Source organism: Doryrhamphus excisus, linkage group LG11 (genome assembly GCF_037039965.1).
Source record: "Doryrhamphus excisus strain RoL-2023G ecotype Guam linkage group LG11, RoL_Dexc_Guam_v1.1, whole genome shotgun sequence".
Classification (NCBI taxonomy): domain Eukaryota; kingdom Metazoa; phylum Chordata; class Actinopteri; order Syngnathiformes; family Syngnathidae; genus Doryrhamphus; species Doryrhamphus excisus.
Window position 1 is genome coordinate 22,015,019 of NC_136367.1, and position 16,954 is coordinate 22,031,972.

The following is a 16,954-nucleotide window of genomic DNA, read 5'->3' on the forward strand; positions in this document are numbered from 1 at the left end:
ACCTTTGACACACCTCTGCCCTATCTCACTGGAGCAGATGAAGCAGCCAGTTTCTGAGGAGGAAAAACTTTCTTGGGCGTCATGCCACGAATCCTCAGATAAGTATGGTTTAATCCCTGGCTTCTGCATCTCCTGGTGCTCATTGGACCCCGGCCCTATCAACAGCTGGCTGGTGCCTGTTTACTCGGATTAGGTGCCCCAACTCTGTTTGTCCCAGCCGCCAGCCTGGTTAATGAGACCTTTATAGCCAACAATTCCTTAATGTCCCAAAAGTTGGACGTTTTCTGTTGATGAATCCAGCACTTTCACTGAACTTTTACCAGACAATTGTTGCTTTTTGGAATTCACCATGGCCGTCAGGCTACAAAAGGGATCATAAAGTATATTAGGTCTACTGCAACCAAACTGGGGTTAAAATAGAAGCCCATCTTCTACTTGACAGCCAGATCAGGGAAATGGCGAGTTCAAGTTGATATCATCTGAGGCGGCTAGCAAAGATAAGCCCCATTCTCTCCACTAAACACTTTGAAACAGTAATCCATGTTTGTGTTCATTCTAGACTGGATTACTGGAACATACTTCATGTAAGAGTTAGTGGGCCCCGCTCGCTTCACCTCCAAATGGTTCAGAACGCTGCAGCTCATCTTTTAACTGGCACTGCAGCACAAGCACATTATATACGTAGTAATACTTGTCATCTACAATTGGATACTCTGAAGCAGAGTTTCCCGATTTCTTAAGGAATAGATAATACTCACTCACCTCTCGAGACGGTACCGTGTTATTTACACTGATGTATAAATCAAAGGTGGAGAATCTGAAATTGTCAGACACCAACACGGTGCCAAGGGTGGCCCTGAGCCTTCCGGGATCACTTATGTTCCTCCCTATGGCCAGTGGGTTTAGGACTCATTTTAGGATCTAGTTTCTTTGAAATATCCATTCATTTGTACTTTGAGGTCATTTTGCAGCTACTGGGGAAACGGCAGAGCAAGACAGCTGGCGCTGTGGGCAGTAAGCAGAACCGTGCACATGGAGACAGATGGAGCCGTTTAACTATGAGCCGGATCCACGCTTTGGGTCTCTCTTACAGATTTGGACCTGAATAACGCCCTGCCATTGGCTGGCCACCCGCCTCTCGCCCAAAGACGGCTGGGATAGGCTCCAGCATACGCACGACCCCAGTGAGGACAAGCGGCATGGAGGGTGGATGGATGGATGGCCCAAAAATAAGCGCCACTTTTTACCTCAATGTAAAGATCTTTGCTTGCTAAGATGACACACAAGATTATAAAATCCAAACTTTCAAAATACAGAAGAAACAAATCATGCCAGCAGAGAGCAAATGCTATTGTCTTTTTCATGTCTTCTGGGATGTGAGATGGAGGCTTGCTGATGATACAGTCATCAATCATGGCTGGAATGAATTGTCTCCCACATTGTTACGGTACAATCACCGGACCAGCCTCATTTCTCTCTGTTGTGGCCCCTGTGGGGAAACAAAGACAAAATGTTACCACATCAAGATATTATCTCCAGCTTAAAAGCTTATCAAGCAGACACGAATGATTCTGACTGACTGAATTACGCTTTGATGGATATCATTTGGAGTCATCTGATTCTAAACTTTGGTCAAATCTTTGTAATAAAACCCATTCATAGTCCGTAACACCGTGTTCCAACACAGCCCCAGCTCAGTTCTATTATAGCCATGGTTCTTTCCCACGGGTAGAGAAATTGGTTAAAAACCCATTTCAGGACACTGGGACATGCGATATGAAAATAGATGATCATTGTCTGATGTCAACTAGCCCACAATTCATCTCCTCTACATTGCTATATTGTGATGGACTCTCAATAGTCTCCATTCAAGTGTCCAACAGGACTTGGAAATTGTCGCTAAAAGGTATGTGGGATACTCTGTGTGCTGTATGATTACCTCTAACAGTGGCGGACCACCACTGTCCACATAATGGCAAATATCACCCCATCAGCTCGGTGCTTAGTGATGTTTTTATACCGTAAGATAATGAGCTCCAACCTCAAAGTTTTCCTGCCGAAACAAATCAAATATAATCACAAAACAATCGGTTCATGTCTGCAATAACGTTTAACAGCTCTTTGCAGAAAGCATCGCAAGACAGTCTGGATGCGGACATTGAATTGAAAATATTTGGCAAAACACTTCCCAAAAGACCACACCCTAGTTTGCCGGCAATGCATCCACCATGACGAGATGTTCTACAGCTGAAACGTCTTGGAAAAAATCAACCGTGTGTCCCTTGAGCCATGGAACAAGCTAATAAGAAAACATGATTCCAGTGAATAAAATAATTCTTCAGTCGATAGTGTCCTTCACTCATAAGAAATTACATCTATTCATGACAGCTTCATGGGCCTGGTTTCTCCGCACTCAGCACTCTTCTGTCCTTGCTGCTACTGAGAGAAGGTCAGCCTCCAAATGTCACATTTGACAGGACTCTGAATTTCCAAATCACTTCTTCGTGTTTAGCACATTGATTTTCTTGCTTTTTCTCTCTACTTGGACTGCTTGTCCTGTGGAAGTCCGTTGTCAGTGAAGTAATCGATGCCGTATCAGCTCATCAATGCGTCATTTACAGTAAAAACGATTCCCGTGTTGATACGTTGGCAAGTGGAACTGCAGGGAACGAGCAGTGAAAGACGCCTCACCGTTTGGCCAATAGTTTTAAGAGTCTTGACTCATTGGAGCCATGCATCGGAGGGATGGGGCGGATCTAATCCGGTATGGGCATAACTAATAATCAATCATCACTCATCAAAATTGACCACGACCACCTGTGGAGATCTCTGATCCAGCCGGTATGCCAGTCGGCCATCATGAGTGCGTGTCGCCACACTACACGATCTGTCCCGACAACACTGTTCTGCACAGGTGCAAAATAGTCAAGCACGGAACACCGACCATGTATTATTATTTTTTTAAAGCAGCAACGTAGTGAGGGAGTGATCTGCGATATATCGAAGATATCGAAGGACGACCGTGTATGAAGTGTGATTACTGACTATTGATGTTCAAGTTAAAAAAATAATTTCACGGTATGTGATGTCGCAGAAGCTATGTTGGCAGCTGTGGTCCTATTATAATTTATAATAAATCATGTTGTGTTTTCTATGGTTATGTGGAATTGTGTACATATTTTACAGTTTCCTGTTAACAGGTTTAACACCACCGTATCTCATCTGTTCAACCATCTAAATCATCTGTATCTGTACTTGGAAGGGGCGGGGCTTGTGGGTGTGGTTTAGCCGGGGTGGGCGGGGCTTGTATCAGTACTTTAGTTAAAGTCTGAAAAGGAGTATCTGGCTCATCCCTAATATATGCATATATTTGTACATATAGCTGCCTAATAAACAAAATAATATTAAAGCCAACAGAGCTGCGATATTGGCATGTAATCTGTATCGACAGATATCCAAATTCAGGTATCGGGATTGGTCCATCCCTAATTCATGCTTGACCAGACAACTAATGCGTGGGCATTTACAGTCCAAGTTGGAGCAGCACCTCTGAACGTGTGAAAGCATTAGCTGCAAATACGGGGAACCGAGGAGCGTGTAGCACATTTCTCATCTGGTGAAAATGGTGCTAGGGAGGATGAGGGAGAATAACAACCAAGCAACCGCAGCCAGCCAATTGCAAATGGGCTAGAGGAAGTGAGAAGAGGCTACATTCTTGAATGGTAGTGGCAGATTTGGAGACAACTTGATTATGGTAATTAGGTGCAAATGGAGCAAGTGTGGCTCGGCACACCTGTCCTCGCTTATACAGTAAGGCACTCACACAGACAGATGGAGAGAAAGTGAGGGAGCTATTGAACTCCTCATCAAAAAGTACCTATTTGCATCTTGCACCGTTGGATCTTAAGGAGGTTCTCGGTAGGCCGTCAAATTCAAAATGCAAACGCAACAATTGTAAGCATTTTATTGCAAACAACCATTAAACTGTTACTCTGCCCAGAGCGGACGCAGTCGTGTAGTTAGCCATACTATACCTTACTTACTATACCTTTTAGGCTGCAACGTGTGATGTCAACACGGCATGCGTTTAAACGATGAAACGCATTAAATCCCCACGCAACTGGACGCAAAACGCTACACAGTGTTTTCATTCTTGAATTGAATATTGTAAAACTGTCAAAGTCGATGACGGCTGGTTGCCATGGCAATGAAGTAGGCACTATTTTCTGTAAATAATCTATTATCTTGACTTCAAGTCCATTGTAGGCATGCCCTTATAAGGTCACGCTCCCAGCAGCGCCCCTGTGAGTTAGTTCGTTAGTCATGTGAACGCTCATGCCTCGCGGCATTCCAGCAGTAAGATCAGACGCACAGTCGCCAATGTCAGTGAGAGAAAGGCAAGTAAAGGAACATCCACTGTTTGGTACGTTTCAATTATGCACCACCTTGCTGCATATTATTTGTAAAGCAAAGTGCAATCTTCACACTGTACACACACACAATGACTTTTCATGCATCTTTAACATGATTTCATGTGTCGGCCAATGCATAATTTGTCATAATGGATCGTTTATGCTGTGTCATCCTGAACCTCTGTGTGTTATTTTAAAAAGGTGCTGCTGCCATGACCCAGCGCTTTTCTTTCTTGGTAAATATTCAAGTCAGGTCAGATTTGATTTTTACAGGCCATTGCGTGGTGGACTTTACAGCGTCCCCCGTCACCACAGTCTTGATTCGTAAAAGGAGACACTCCCCAAAGACCTGGGCTCGTAAAGGTCTGCATCACACCCAAATATCCCATATTTTGTTCGGACTTCAGTTTCAGGGTTTAGGAATACTTTTTGCGATTTCATTTTTCTTCATTCGCTTTTTGGTGGAGAGCATTGCATCCATCGTGCAGGGCTGACAGCAGAAGAATGACACTTTTTAAAGCGTGCTCAATGGTGTCGTTCAGACAGGCAGCTTTGGTGATATCAAACGGACAATTTAGTCGCCAATCCCATTTTCTTTTACAGTGCGCAGTGACCTGTGTCATGTGGACATTGGCTGGAATTCAGCCCGGGTGCAATCAAGCCCAAGGAGGAGTGGACTTGGCATGCTGATGCTTTTGTGGCATTCTAAAGACGCAATAGTAGAGAAAGGATCCATAGACCTTTACCCGGCCGTGGGTCATTAGCACTCGTGTCATCCCTCACCACTTGGACATCTGAATGTCAGTCGCTCAATCTGAGTTCAAACACGAATCAATGAATAAATCATACTGTTTTGTGGTTGAATTGTTTGTCAAAAATGCTTAAAATGCCTAAAATGGCCTAATTGACGAAAATACAAACAAGGCATTCAGAAGATGCATTCATTCTGTTGCAGAAATGTTCAGTGAGACACACAAGCACCAGACTTTACCGCAGGTTAGAATTACCTCACAACAGGCACATTCATCCCCAATAAAAATCCCTGATCAAAACACGGCGACTGTTGTGGTTGAAACCCACGCCGTGCTTAAACTCAATTCCGTGTGGGGAGCACCTTTATATCCACATGCTGGAGCCTATCCCAGCCGTCTCTGGCTGCCGCAACAAATCCCTGCACACATCATTACCTGTCACAGCCGTTCTCCCGTTACTGCTATGCTAAGGCCTAGCTCATAGCATCCAACAAAGTTATCATTCCACCTGAAAGAACATCCAAGTAGGTTACATTCTGCATAGATGAACTTTTTCTATGCACGTGTGGGAAAGCTCGGGAGAACTTTTAATGTGTTTTCTCCAAAGAGCGTGTTTGGGCTTTTTGCCATGTCTGCCAGCTATTTGCCTCCATCGCTTTTCCGAACGCCCATGAGTGTAATAAACCCCCAAATTGACATTTAAACTATAAGTACCCCCCACAACCCCTCATTCACAGGGCTCGGGCTTGGCAGTGGGTCCGCTTGCCACGGGCCTGAATGAGTCCATGACACGGAGCATTATATATGCCAGAGTATTACAGAGGCCTCCTTAATCCGCTTTGTCACGCTGCTCCCTCCGGACCGGGGTAATTTCATGGTGCTGAACTGATATTGATAGAGCCTTGGTAAATGAGGCACGCTGCAATCGTTAACTGTAATAACCATAAAGATGTGCGCATTGGAGTCACACGGGTCCGTGAGAGGAGGCCCATACAGGTGATGAAGCATCGACCTGGGCTGTGGCCAGCATGGCCTCGCATCTCTTATTCACCCGAATGAAAACCACCTGCTAAAGATGGCAACACGCGTCATTCCGCCGTCACCGCGGCATACTCGTTAGTCGCACTTTAGTCTTAGTCGTCATTTTCATGTCTCCATGGATTCAAAATAACAGTTTTTAATTCAATCATCTAACGTCGTTGTTGGTGTACTGTAGGAAGTGACATTGAACACTCTTCTGGAGTAAATCACCAGCCGTGGCAGGAAAAGCCGACATTGATTTGCATGGCTCCAATATCGATGGGTCGGTGGTTTCTGTCAATCATTTGGAGGTCTGGAGGGCGTGAACCATAGCGATGTTCCACTGCTGATTACGACAGAAGGGAAAAAGGTCAAAACCAACTTTTTACGGTGAACGTCAGGCGTCTTATCCTTCTTTTGCTAGCTTCCATGTTTACATGGCCATAGAACACAATATTCTGTGTGCCTCGGAACATCAGTCAAAGTTGTCAAAAATGGCCATGACTTTTGAAAAATGATCGAGGTCATTGGATTTACTTTTTCACTTTCATGTGTGGGGTGAATAAATGTTACCGTGTCGTATTCTCGTGTGTCAGATAAGGAGGTTTGAAAGAAGGTTTGGGACGCTCGGTTTTACAGACACGGTTAAACCACACCCTCTTCCAAACTATGCCCCGCCCCCCGAGAACGGTTAAAAAAATACAGATAATTTATATTGGTCAACAGATACAGATAGTCGTGATACTCGCTCATCCCTAAACGTTACTTCCTGTTGGAAAAACAGTTCAATTTTGAGCAAATTAGACGTCGCCCAACGTCCAGGAACTTTGGTGCCACTGTATTAAAGCAAAATGTCACCAAATAATCATATTTCTTATTATATACCTGACTAGCTATCCGTACTGGAAATGGTTATGTTTTATTAGGGATCATATATTATTCTGGGATATTAAACCCAAATCCAATTTGGGAATTAAATGTTAACAAAAATGGGGGGGGGGGGGGATCCTCGCTGTGTACAATTGTGTGGATTCACATCAATAAATAGAGGCTTCCATCCTTGTTTCATATTTTTGTGTGATTCCCATATCTAGCTATGAAATCCCTCTGCGGTGAAGTCATTCTTTGTGTCAATGTCTCCAATCCGACCAGCACGCAGGCAAGTGAAGCATGTGTCTTCTACACTTTGTCACATCCTCCTTTTCTCACCAATATTGCTGTATGTCACTGGGATTATTATGACAGCTTATTAAGACATTATAGCAGCACAGCAGTGAAGATAAACTAAAATCATCCAGTACGGTCTATTTCTACTCCTCCCAGGGATTTATCTTCCCACACAATCCATTTTGGTGCTCTTACGCAAGCAGGCATGGCTAAATGATGATTGTGTAATTGGTGATAAAATATACATTGGTATTAGCTGCCAAGAGGAGGGACGTGAAAACTTGTTTTCTGGCACTGGCTGCAAGGCCCTCATTTGGAATCGGCTCAACGATGCTTTGTAGCATGTTTAAACATTATCCTCAGTAATCGGGGAGCGGGGGGGGGGGGGGGGTGGGGGGGGGGTAGCGGTGTTGTTGAAGTTCCAGGCTAGTTATGAAATTCTGATGAGCCTCATCAAACTTATATGCAATGGGACGGCTGTCACAAAGCCACCCTACGCATTTTCTCATTCAGAACTTTTCTTTTCAGCTATTTGGTAAACAAAACAAATTGGGCCAAACAGTAAACTATTTGTTTGTGGTATGTGTTTGACCATTTAAAATTCTTTTAAAAACTTGTAAATAAAATGTTATGTTCCATCATGCATAAATTCACGTTGGAAGAACAATCAGCTGGACTTTTTCTGGCACGCGGTTCAAAGTATCGTCATTCACTCCCGTTCAGGGATCCTAGCTTGTTAGCGCATTAGGAATGCAGCACATCGTCTGCCCTCCGTTCAACCTTTACACTCATGGGTTTGACAGTAATCCAAGGATTGCATCATCAAAACATTAGCATGAATGAAATCATGTTTAAAAATTAAGAAAAACACAAACACTGTTAAGATGTGCAAAATCAGCGTAATTCTAATTATTTTCACCTGTTTTATCTATTTCTATTTTTTTGTGTTCCATGTTTGCACTAAAGGAGCTGCTCTGTACTTGTGTATAGTGACAAAAAAACTATTCTATTCTATTCTATTCTATTCTATTCTATTCTATTCTATTCTATTCTATTCTATTCTATTCTATTCTATTCTATTCTATTCTATTCTATTCTATTCTATTCTATTCTATTCTAACAAAACGTATATGCACGTGCAATTTTACCCTATTTTTTTTCAGCGATGCTGATTCATTTGTGACTTTGACATTGGCAACAAAAAGATGCAAGGAGGCGGAGCCAACATGCATCACAGCATTTGTACCCGTTCACATTCGGTGTAGCTTGTTTTCAAACTTTGTCACCCTTGTACAGATGACACAAAGTAGTGAACATTTGTGTAGACTTGAGGCTTAACACCCACATCGTGTTTCTGCAAAAGCCCCCATAACATGTATTGTTTGTCGATACCACGATGGTGGAGACACAGGTGGACAACAAACCCACACGTACGCAAACAGACGATCTGGGTTGCTGAAGCTGCATCTGCTTGGTTGGAACAACAAAAGCAAAAAGCTAGCTTGCAGGTGCACACACTTGAGTGTAAGTTGTTAAAAGGACTTCTTGGGGGTCTCCAGAGCAAAGAAGGTCGGAAATGCTAACTGGCGGTGGCCTTGGCCTCCACTTGGTGGAGAACACATTGGTGACCAAGACGAGGGAATGTATGACCTTGACCCCAGTCAAGGCAGTGAATTCTTGGGAACATGCTTGCCACTTGGCAGATGCAAAGACATTTCTGGATGTGAAACCATAAAGTGGAAGAGGCCCCAAATACCACGGGATCGAACTTTGGTTGCTCTACAATGAATTTATTGACAAAAAGACAGCAGGTCACAAAAAAAGTGTACAGAAGTTGTGGCAGCTCCAACGTAGAGGAGGTTTTCCATGGGAGGTGGTGTGGAGGTTTGTGGACTCGGAAAACGGAAAACCATACCGCCTGAAGAAAATCCACGCAAGCATGGCGGGAACCTGCAAACTCCCCACAGAGACATGCGACGCGGTGACGTGCTAACCACATTTGCACTGCCCCAACGTTGACCAGAAATGTTCAATTTGGGTAACCTGAGATATGATGAATGATCTTCTCCACATCCACCCCCAAGATGCACAAGCTTTTCTCATTAACCGCTTTTAATTGGCCGTTGCACTAAGCTGAAAACAATGAGCCATTGATCTCCTTAAACATAATCACCCCATCCAGTCATTCAATGGCTGCTGTCACTGCGAGCCACCCAGAGAAAAATGACCAGTCAATGGCCCCATCGATGCCCTTCACCTCCCCTCAGTAAAGTCTGGAGAGCACAGCCACCCACTCCATCTTAGCGGGTTGGTTTAACCCCTTTGACTGTCTCATAGGCTCAGAGGACAGCATCCATCAAAAGCCACACTCATGTGGTGACACCATAAAGCGCTAAAGCTACTGCTCAGCACCTGAGTAGACGACACCCCACCTGTCACATAAATAAAGGAACCGCACGTAAAAGCAGTCAGGCACTGATGATGGAACAGAAGCTACACCAGTTTTTATGACATTGGCACACAGACAATCTCATTTTTTTAAGTTCACAGGCCTCGATGTACGGTCGCGTTTTGACATGTCGTAGCTAACTTCATTTTGGTTGGAAGCACAAGACTAGCTTGAGAAGGTATTTTCCGGCGGCAAGGCTCTCGTGAGGATTACACAGTAAATACCACTTTTCTTTTCACGCTACGCAAAGTTAGGATGCATACAAACAAATGTCGTTTTAGCGCGTGAGTGAGATGGTACTTGCGTCTCAGAGAAAAGTCATCTTTTCTATCTGCTAACATGGCAAGTGTGACATCATTGGCGTCAACACAAACAAAGAACAGTTGTAGGAAACATTTGACTCCAGCTTGATTGACTTTCTATGAGTTTATTTCAACAGCAAAAAAATATGAAAAAGGGCTGAAAGACGGTTTGTGCTCTCTTGTGGGAGTGAAATGCTTCACGGGCCTGAAGCATTTCTGGCTGGTTGCAGGTCTCGGGAGGGGCGGGCTGTGTTTGACTGGCCAATCACAGAGCATGAAGTGTGAATACAGAATGTTGCATCAACAGATATCCAATATAAACCGAAAAACAGGACCTCCGTATAATCTAAAATTGATTGTTTTCATAAAGCACACCACATTTCGAGCAGATGTTTAACAACAATATTTCATAATAAATAATAATAATAATACTCCCTCGAGCTCCCAACTCCCCCAGACCACGTTTGGAGTTTTGCACTTGATTTTCAGAGTATGTGTATTGATGTATTTGAAGGGCTTTGTACGACCAAGTACACAGCGTAATCTCCCAACGGATGTCCTGTTGCTGCTTACATTTTTGGATTGTTCCACCCGGCACCCAATAACTCAAAGCCTCATCAAGATAAGGCTGATTAGAACAAACAAGAGAAGGTTTGTATGGCGTTGTTGAACATTGGATGTGCCGTAAACAATGGAAGGGTGAATGTCATGTGGAAAGAATTGATGGAGGGATGTCTTCTGTCTTGCCAAATGTTTGCTGACGACGCATGTGTATTACTAATCGGCGGAGCGTATCGCCAAGGTTAGGCGGCAGCGGTGAGTGCCATGCGATGTAAACTCTTCGCTCGGCTTATGCTAGGTCGGAGGGTCACCGGTAAAATATTCAACAGGCCAACACATGGTGGGGTTTCGGGCTAGCACACTCAAGGGATATTTTTACTGCTACTTTTAGAGTGTGTTGTTCCTCATCCCTAACAAGTGTTGAGAGAGGTACATTAATAGTGCATGACCGAGCGGTCCAGCAGGACTGCAAATGTTTACCTCTTCATCCAGGACTGAGTGGCCTTTGGTGTGACCACAGCAGAAACCGATGGAGACACGGGAGCGAAACACAAAACACATTTGTGTGAGCTGCTGGAAGAAGAGTTCCGTAATTCATCTGAAGAGCCATTCCAGTCAAGGAAAAACCCAGCGGTTGTTGTCAGTGGGAATAAACGGCTCTTTTCACCACAAGAGTGTTCCCCGTAGAGCTAGCTGAGAAGTAAAAGACACGCAAGTATGGAACGTGCCATTCGGTGGACTTTCCCAGTCTGAGTGAGCTTCACACAGTCGGTAGAGCCGAGAGGATGGACAAAACCTGCAACCCTTGTTACTGGTCCCGCTTTTGGGCTCCGTCCTGGGATGAGTTCCACTTGGATTGTTCGACGCAGGTGTATGTTGCGGTGCCTGTCAAGAAAAGATAAAGAGTTCTTCCCGGGGCACCAGGAAAGGCGAGTGGAGTGATGGAAGGCCTCTCTCCTGCAGCCCCCCCGGTTGCATTAGCCCGTCGCTTTATAATTGTGTGAAGGGGGCACTTCCAGTGGCTGCCTCATTACTCACTGGCATGGCCGCTCCTTGGCAGGCAGACACACCTCGTCCTCTGGCGCTCCCTCTCGCCGTCTCACTTATTCCAGGATGTCCCTGGGCTCCATCAGCCCCTCCCCCGGGCGAGCCTGCTTATTGTTATTTTGACCCAGTAGCTCCATCTGAACACATCACCTTTTCTTTTCTTTGTCAGCCACACGGCTATTGTGCTGCCTTCAAACTGAACCATGTCACACCTACCTTGGAGTTCATGTCGCCCGGATGGGAGCGCAGAGGCCTCAGCCGTTCTGGTCTTCGGAACCACGGGTTGCACCGAATGATTCAGGACATAAGTACACCCACTGGGCACTTTATTAGCTACACCTTCACCGTCCACAGACATCAAACACAGATATAGAAATGGTGCTGAGCCGATGGCAAGTCATGCCAGCCGACTTTGCTCCATCTGCAAGTTCATCAATGACGCTCTTGGTCCGGATGTTCCAGTGTTGCCAGGTCCGTCTGATGACTTTGGCCGTGACACTTGCAAATTTCATGAGTCAAGGCTTACTTTTTCAGTCTGTGTGATAATCACACAGCTCCCCAAGAAAGAGCTTTAGGTCGTTTGTCCCTTTTCCACGCCCCCTTTTCCTGGTCAGGCACGTGGTGCTACGATATACTACTTTTAAACTTCAGTGGGTGGTAACACGTTTTCATTAAGACAAAAAATGACTGGCAGCACTCGTAAAGGAAGATTTGGATCTGAATAATTCCAAGTACAAAAGAAAAAACACAAAAACACTAACTTAGCTTCAAAACTAGCAAGCTCCAGACAACGCCATCCATTTCTATATGGCGCTTATCCTCACCAGGGTCGCGGGTATGCTGGAGCCTATCCCAGCTTTCTTTGGGGTGAGAGGCGGGTTATGCTCTTGACTGCTTGCCAGCCACCAGATAACCCCCCAAGTCAACCCCCCAAAACTTTACTGTAAAACAACAACAAAAATCATAAATTGTTTATTTCGGATTTTCATGATCTTTTTGATCCGCATGCTGATTTTGGCTTGATGCACTTCCTGATGAATACAGATGATGCTTACAGTGGAGATTCGAACCCGAGGCATCCGCTCCAAAGTCCAGAACACTAACCACTACACCACGGCAGGCCATAAATACTTTTAATACGTGTATTCAAACAGTATAACTACAAGTCTGACTTGAGTGTCAGCGCTAAAAAAAGTGACAAATGAATGAGCTAAAAATATTTGTAGTCAAATAGTCATTTACGTCATTTACGTCACATGTCATACATCACAGCTTAAAATGTTAAATTATTCTTCATCCAAACTTTCAGTAAGTTCATTTTTAAGATGGAAGGAGGTCTCTTATATTTTTGCAAAATGCAGTAATAGGTTTATGAAGGTTTCATATTTTAACATAAGGTATCCAAGTGTGGATGGTGCCGCAACAATACTGCAAACTACAGCCACAACGTGACAAGCTTGGTCAGTTGAGGAGGAAAATGAAACAATGGCATCGTTAGACCAATTTAGGCATTTGATGAGATTTTGATTAGTAATGAATCGTGAGGAGCAGCTACTACAGAGGAAGATGCATTTAGGTGTACGAGACGACATCTGTGAAACCTGATATGACCTGAGCGTCTTTTTCCAAGTCTACGTTCTCCTTCGACCCCCCCCCCCCACCAGCCCCACCACCCTTTTTGATTCTATGACTTGTAAAATCCCGGTATACACCTACCCTTTTTGTTGATGTCTCTGTTCACGGTTTGGTATATCTTGTGCCCACAGAGGGAGGGACGTGCGAGGTGATTGCGGCCCACAGATGCTGTAACAAGAACCGCATCGAGGAGCGCTCTCAGACTGTCAAGTGCTCCTGTTTACCAGGCAAAGTGGCCGGAACAACACGCAACAAACCTTCATGTGTGGACGGTGAGGAAATAGCTCAACACTGTTTATCGAGTGCTCTCATAAATGAAAAAAAAGTATGGTGCCTCAGTTCCGAAAGCCTCATAATTGATCACCTGGGCTTTTAAATCAATTGTGTTGATCATAAAAAGTGATGCACTGCACATTTAAGTTTGTTGAAATAATACCGCAAACCAAAGTGCATGAGTGCAGTTAGTACGATAAGAGATTTCTGCCTCACTGTGCTACGGTGTATGTACGTACAATACAATAAGCTAAACATCTTTAGCGGTGCCTATAATACGATGCATTCAGGCGTCAGGCAGGCAATAGCCCCGTGGTGCTGGGCATCGAGAGGATGACCCGGAGCTCGGGAACACCTGAGCAAGGAGCGCGTCGCAGATCACTTTGCCCAAGGCAGATCAGGCCGATGGAAATGAATAACTAATAAACACAAGTCGGGGACGCTCCGGGCTAGCACTTGAATTACTTCAGCTGAGGAAAACAATCGGGCACATTGGTGGACAGAAAAAAAGCAGACAGGAAGTCACAAACCTACTGAGATAGAAATGCAAAGCATTCCCCCCAAGAAGCTCTGACTGTTCCCCAATTTTGATCTTTTCACCTCCACCTTTGCAAGAGATCACAGGGTTCACGCTGTCTGCCTTTGAGCAAAAAATCCGTCTAAAATATCCTGGTTATGAGTGCTGTTACAGGAAGTGCCAGACAGGCCCACTGGATGGAGTCCACAGGGTGGGTTATCCCGCTGACACTTAATACAGGGTGAGGGTTAGGGTTAGGGTTAGGGTTAGGGTTAGGGTTAGGGTTAGGGTTAGGGTTAGGGTTAGGGTTAGGGTTAGGGTTGGGGTTGGTTAGGGTTAGGGTTAGGGTTAGGGTTAGGGTTAGGGTTAGGGTTAGGGTTAGGGTTAGGGTTGGATTGAAACACCTGCAGGAACATTTACAGACTTGTGGTCACGAGTTGGAAATGAAAATTCTCTTGAACAGAGTTGACCTTGTAGACAGAGAAACTTTCTTTACTGCAATGTCCTTTGAAAAAGCCTAATTTAACTTGTTTTCATATTTGAAGCATGCCTTGGACTTTCTTCTGCCTCAAGCTAGCTACACTACGTGGAGCGTATGCGTCATAATAGGCTCAGGAATTAAGCCTGCATAATTCCATATTTTTGGTCCTTTAGATTTGCAGGGACTCTTGAGTGTGATAGCAAACTGAAACTGTGGGGTTGCAGCATGATCGTAGACTGACTCCGTTTATGCCCATGTTGCACTAAAAAGCTTTTCTTTCACTTACCTGGTGACAGCTGGACTAGAATTTGATTCAGTAAATGATCCCATTTTGTAAGATTTGACATCTAGTGGAAGATGATGAAAACAGCACAGTGCTTGTTTTGTCATTTCACTCTCACGGGCGCAAGCATGCCGAGCGAGAGCTCTTCACACAATCATGCGTGTAAACAAACCGATGTGCGACTTTCCCCAGATGTACATCACAGCCGTTTACTGTGAATAAAATTCCCCCAAAATGATACCGTCACGCAGACGGTCTGAGAAAAATGCCTCCGTGCTGATGATAATAGACGTGCTCGCTGGATAGAAGAAGAATTCCTGACTGCAACTGCAGGGTGAGGCACTTTTTTCACTGCGTCACGAGAAAAAAGTTAAATATTGGGTACAATCAACCAAATCAAAGATTCAGACGCAAAGAAGAAGAAGAAGAAAATGTTGCTACCACTTAACGCCTAAGTGGATCTCGGGCCCAAGGCGAGAAATTTGGGATCGATGAACACGCACTTCAAAGTAAAGTGGTGATACAAACAAAATGGAAATGGCGGTATTGAGCACATGTGGAACCTCCAATAAGATGGGCCAAACACCCCATCAAAGCTATTTCCCATTTATTAAGGTGTGTCTCACTTTGGTATGATTTTGTCCAAATGTAATTCATGCAAAAACCACAAATGAGTTAACAATGATGGCTTTCAAGACCAGTCATTAAACACACAGTGTAAGTGCAAATGACTGGCGACCCATACATGGGGGTACCCTGCATCACATATAAATAAACATATAAACATAATAGCCTAACCCTAACCCTGCATCATCTATGCTGGGGTGTCAAACTCATGACATGGAGGGCCGAGACACTCCGGGTTTTCTTTCCAGCCGGTCACTAAAGCAGGTGATTTGAATGATGAACCCCCCTGTGGTTTGAGGGAAGGAGCTGTCAATCAAATCACCTGCTGGAGAAACTGCTCGGAAAGAAAACCTGTAATGTGTCGGCCCTCCATGGCATGAGTTTGACACCCATGATCTATAGCCTCCAGCTCACAGCATAAGTGGCGGAGAAGGAATAAACATTAAACATCTTGATCAGTCCCAGAAAGCTGTTCTCTGTCCCGTACATTATTAATGTTCATCTCATCCCCCCGCTTGGGGACGCCTGCAACCACTGGACTATACAAAGGTTATGTGTCCATAAAGATCCACAATTCCCCCAAAATGTCAGTGTTATTTCGGTCACATAGGTTCTTTCCAGAGGTCATTTGTTTTGACAGCACAATAGGCAGAACCTTGTGGAAAGTGTTTTTGATCTTTGTCATCTTTGCAGTCTCCCTGATCAGGTGTATGTTTTATTAGTATCAAACTCCAACATCGATGCACACAGTGAACGGAGACCTTATTGTTTAGTCTGTGACCCGTCAATATAACCCCCATGGGCTCATTGTGAAGTAGCCCTGGTCGTGGAGCTTCCCGCACATGCCTGTGTGGTGTTTGCATGTTCTTCCCATTCTTTTTCCTCACACAGTCACGGAAGACTTGTCTTGCTGGAAACGACAACATTAGTTGAATACTTTGAAAGGGAATACATTTTACTCAACACACTGACTGAAAATTCAAAGTATGTTCAAGTCATCAAACTCAAGTCCATGTCATACAAGTCCAAGTCATACAAGTCCAAGTCATACCCCGGGTCATCGATGTCAAAGTCCAAATTGAGTTGCAAGTCCAACGATATAGTCAAGTCGAGTCCAAGTCATCAAAATTGACAAGCATGTGATTGTGAACGGTCGTCTCTATGCATCTACATATTGAAACAAGGTTTTATGTTGCCGATTCCGTCAGGGCAAGACTACATGCACGCAGGGGTTGCTGGCCGCACCAGTACTAGCCGCAGCTGATCAGCATTGAAAGACATTTATCGCATATGCCGATCACGTGGTTTTCATGGAAATCGTTCGACACCGATTGGTGGTCCATGGATCGGAGCGTCCCTATTTCAAAAGCAAATAGATCATACCCACGGCGTACCAATAAAGTCAGACCTGTGACCCAACAGTTGTTT

General features: G+C 44.5%; 1 protein-coding gene across 2 annotated transcripts in view; it reads left to right on the forward strand.

Annotated features, from left to right (window-relative positions):
- Positions 1-16,954, forward strand: part of LOC131126473 (chemokine-like protein TAFA-1) — a 98,837-nt gene that overhangs the window by 68,543 nt on the left and 13,340 nt on the right. For both annotated transcript variants that reach the window (XR_009129162.2, XM_058069063.2), the window contains exon 3: positions 13,477-13,617. Coding sequence is in view for 1 of the 2 variants with exons in the window: in XM_058069063.2 (XP_057925046.1) it covers positions 13,477-13,617 (141 nt within the window). In the remaining variant the exon portion in view is untranslated. The remainder of the gene's footprint in view (positions 1-13,476; positions 13,618-16,954) is intronic.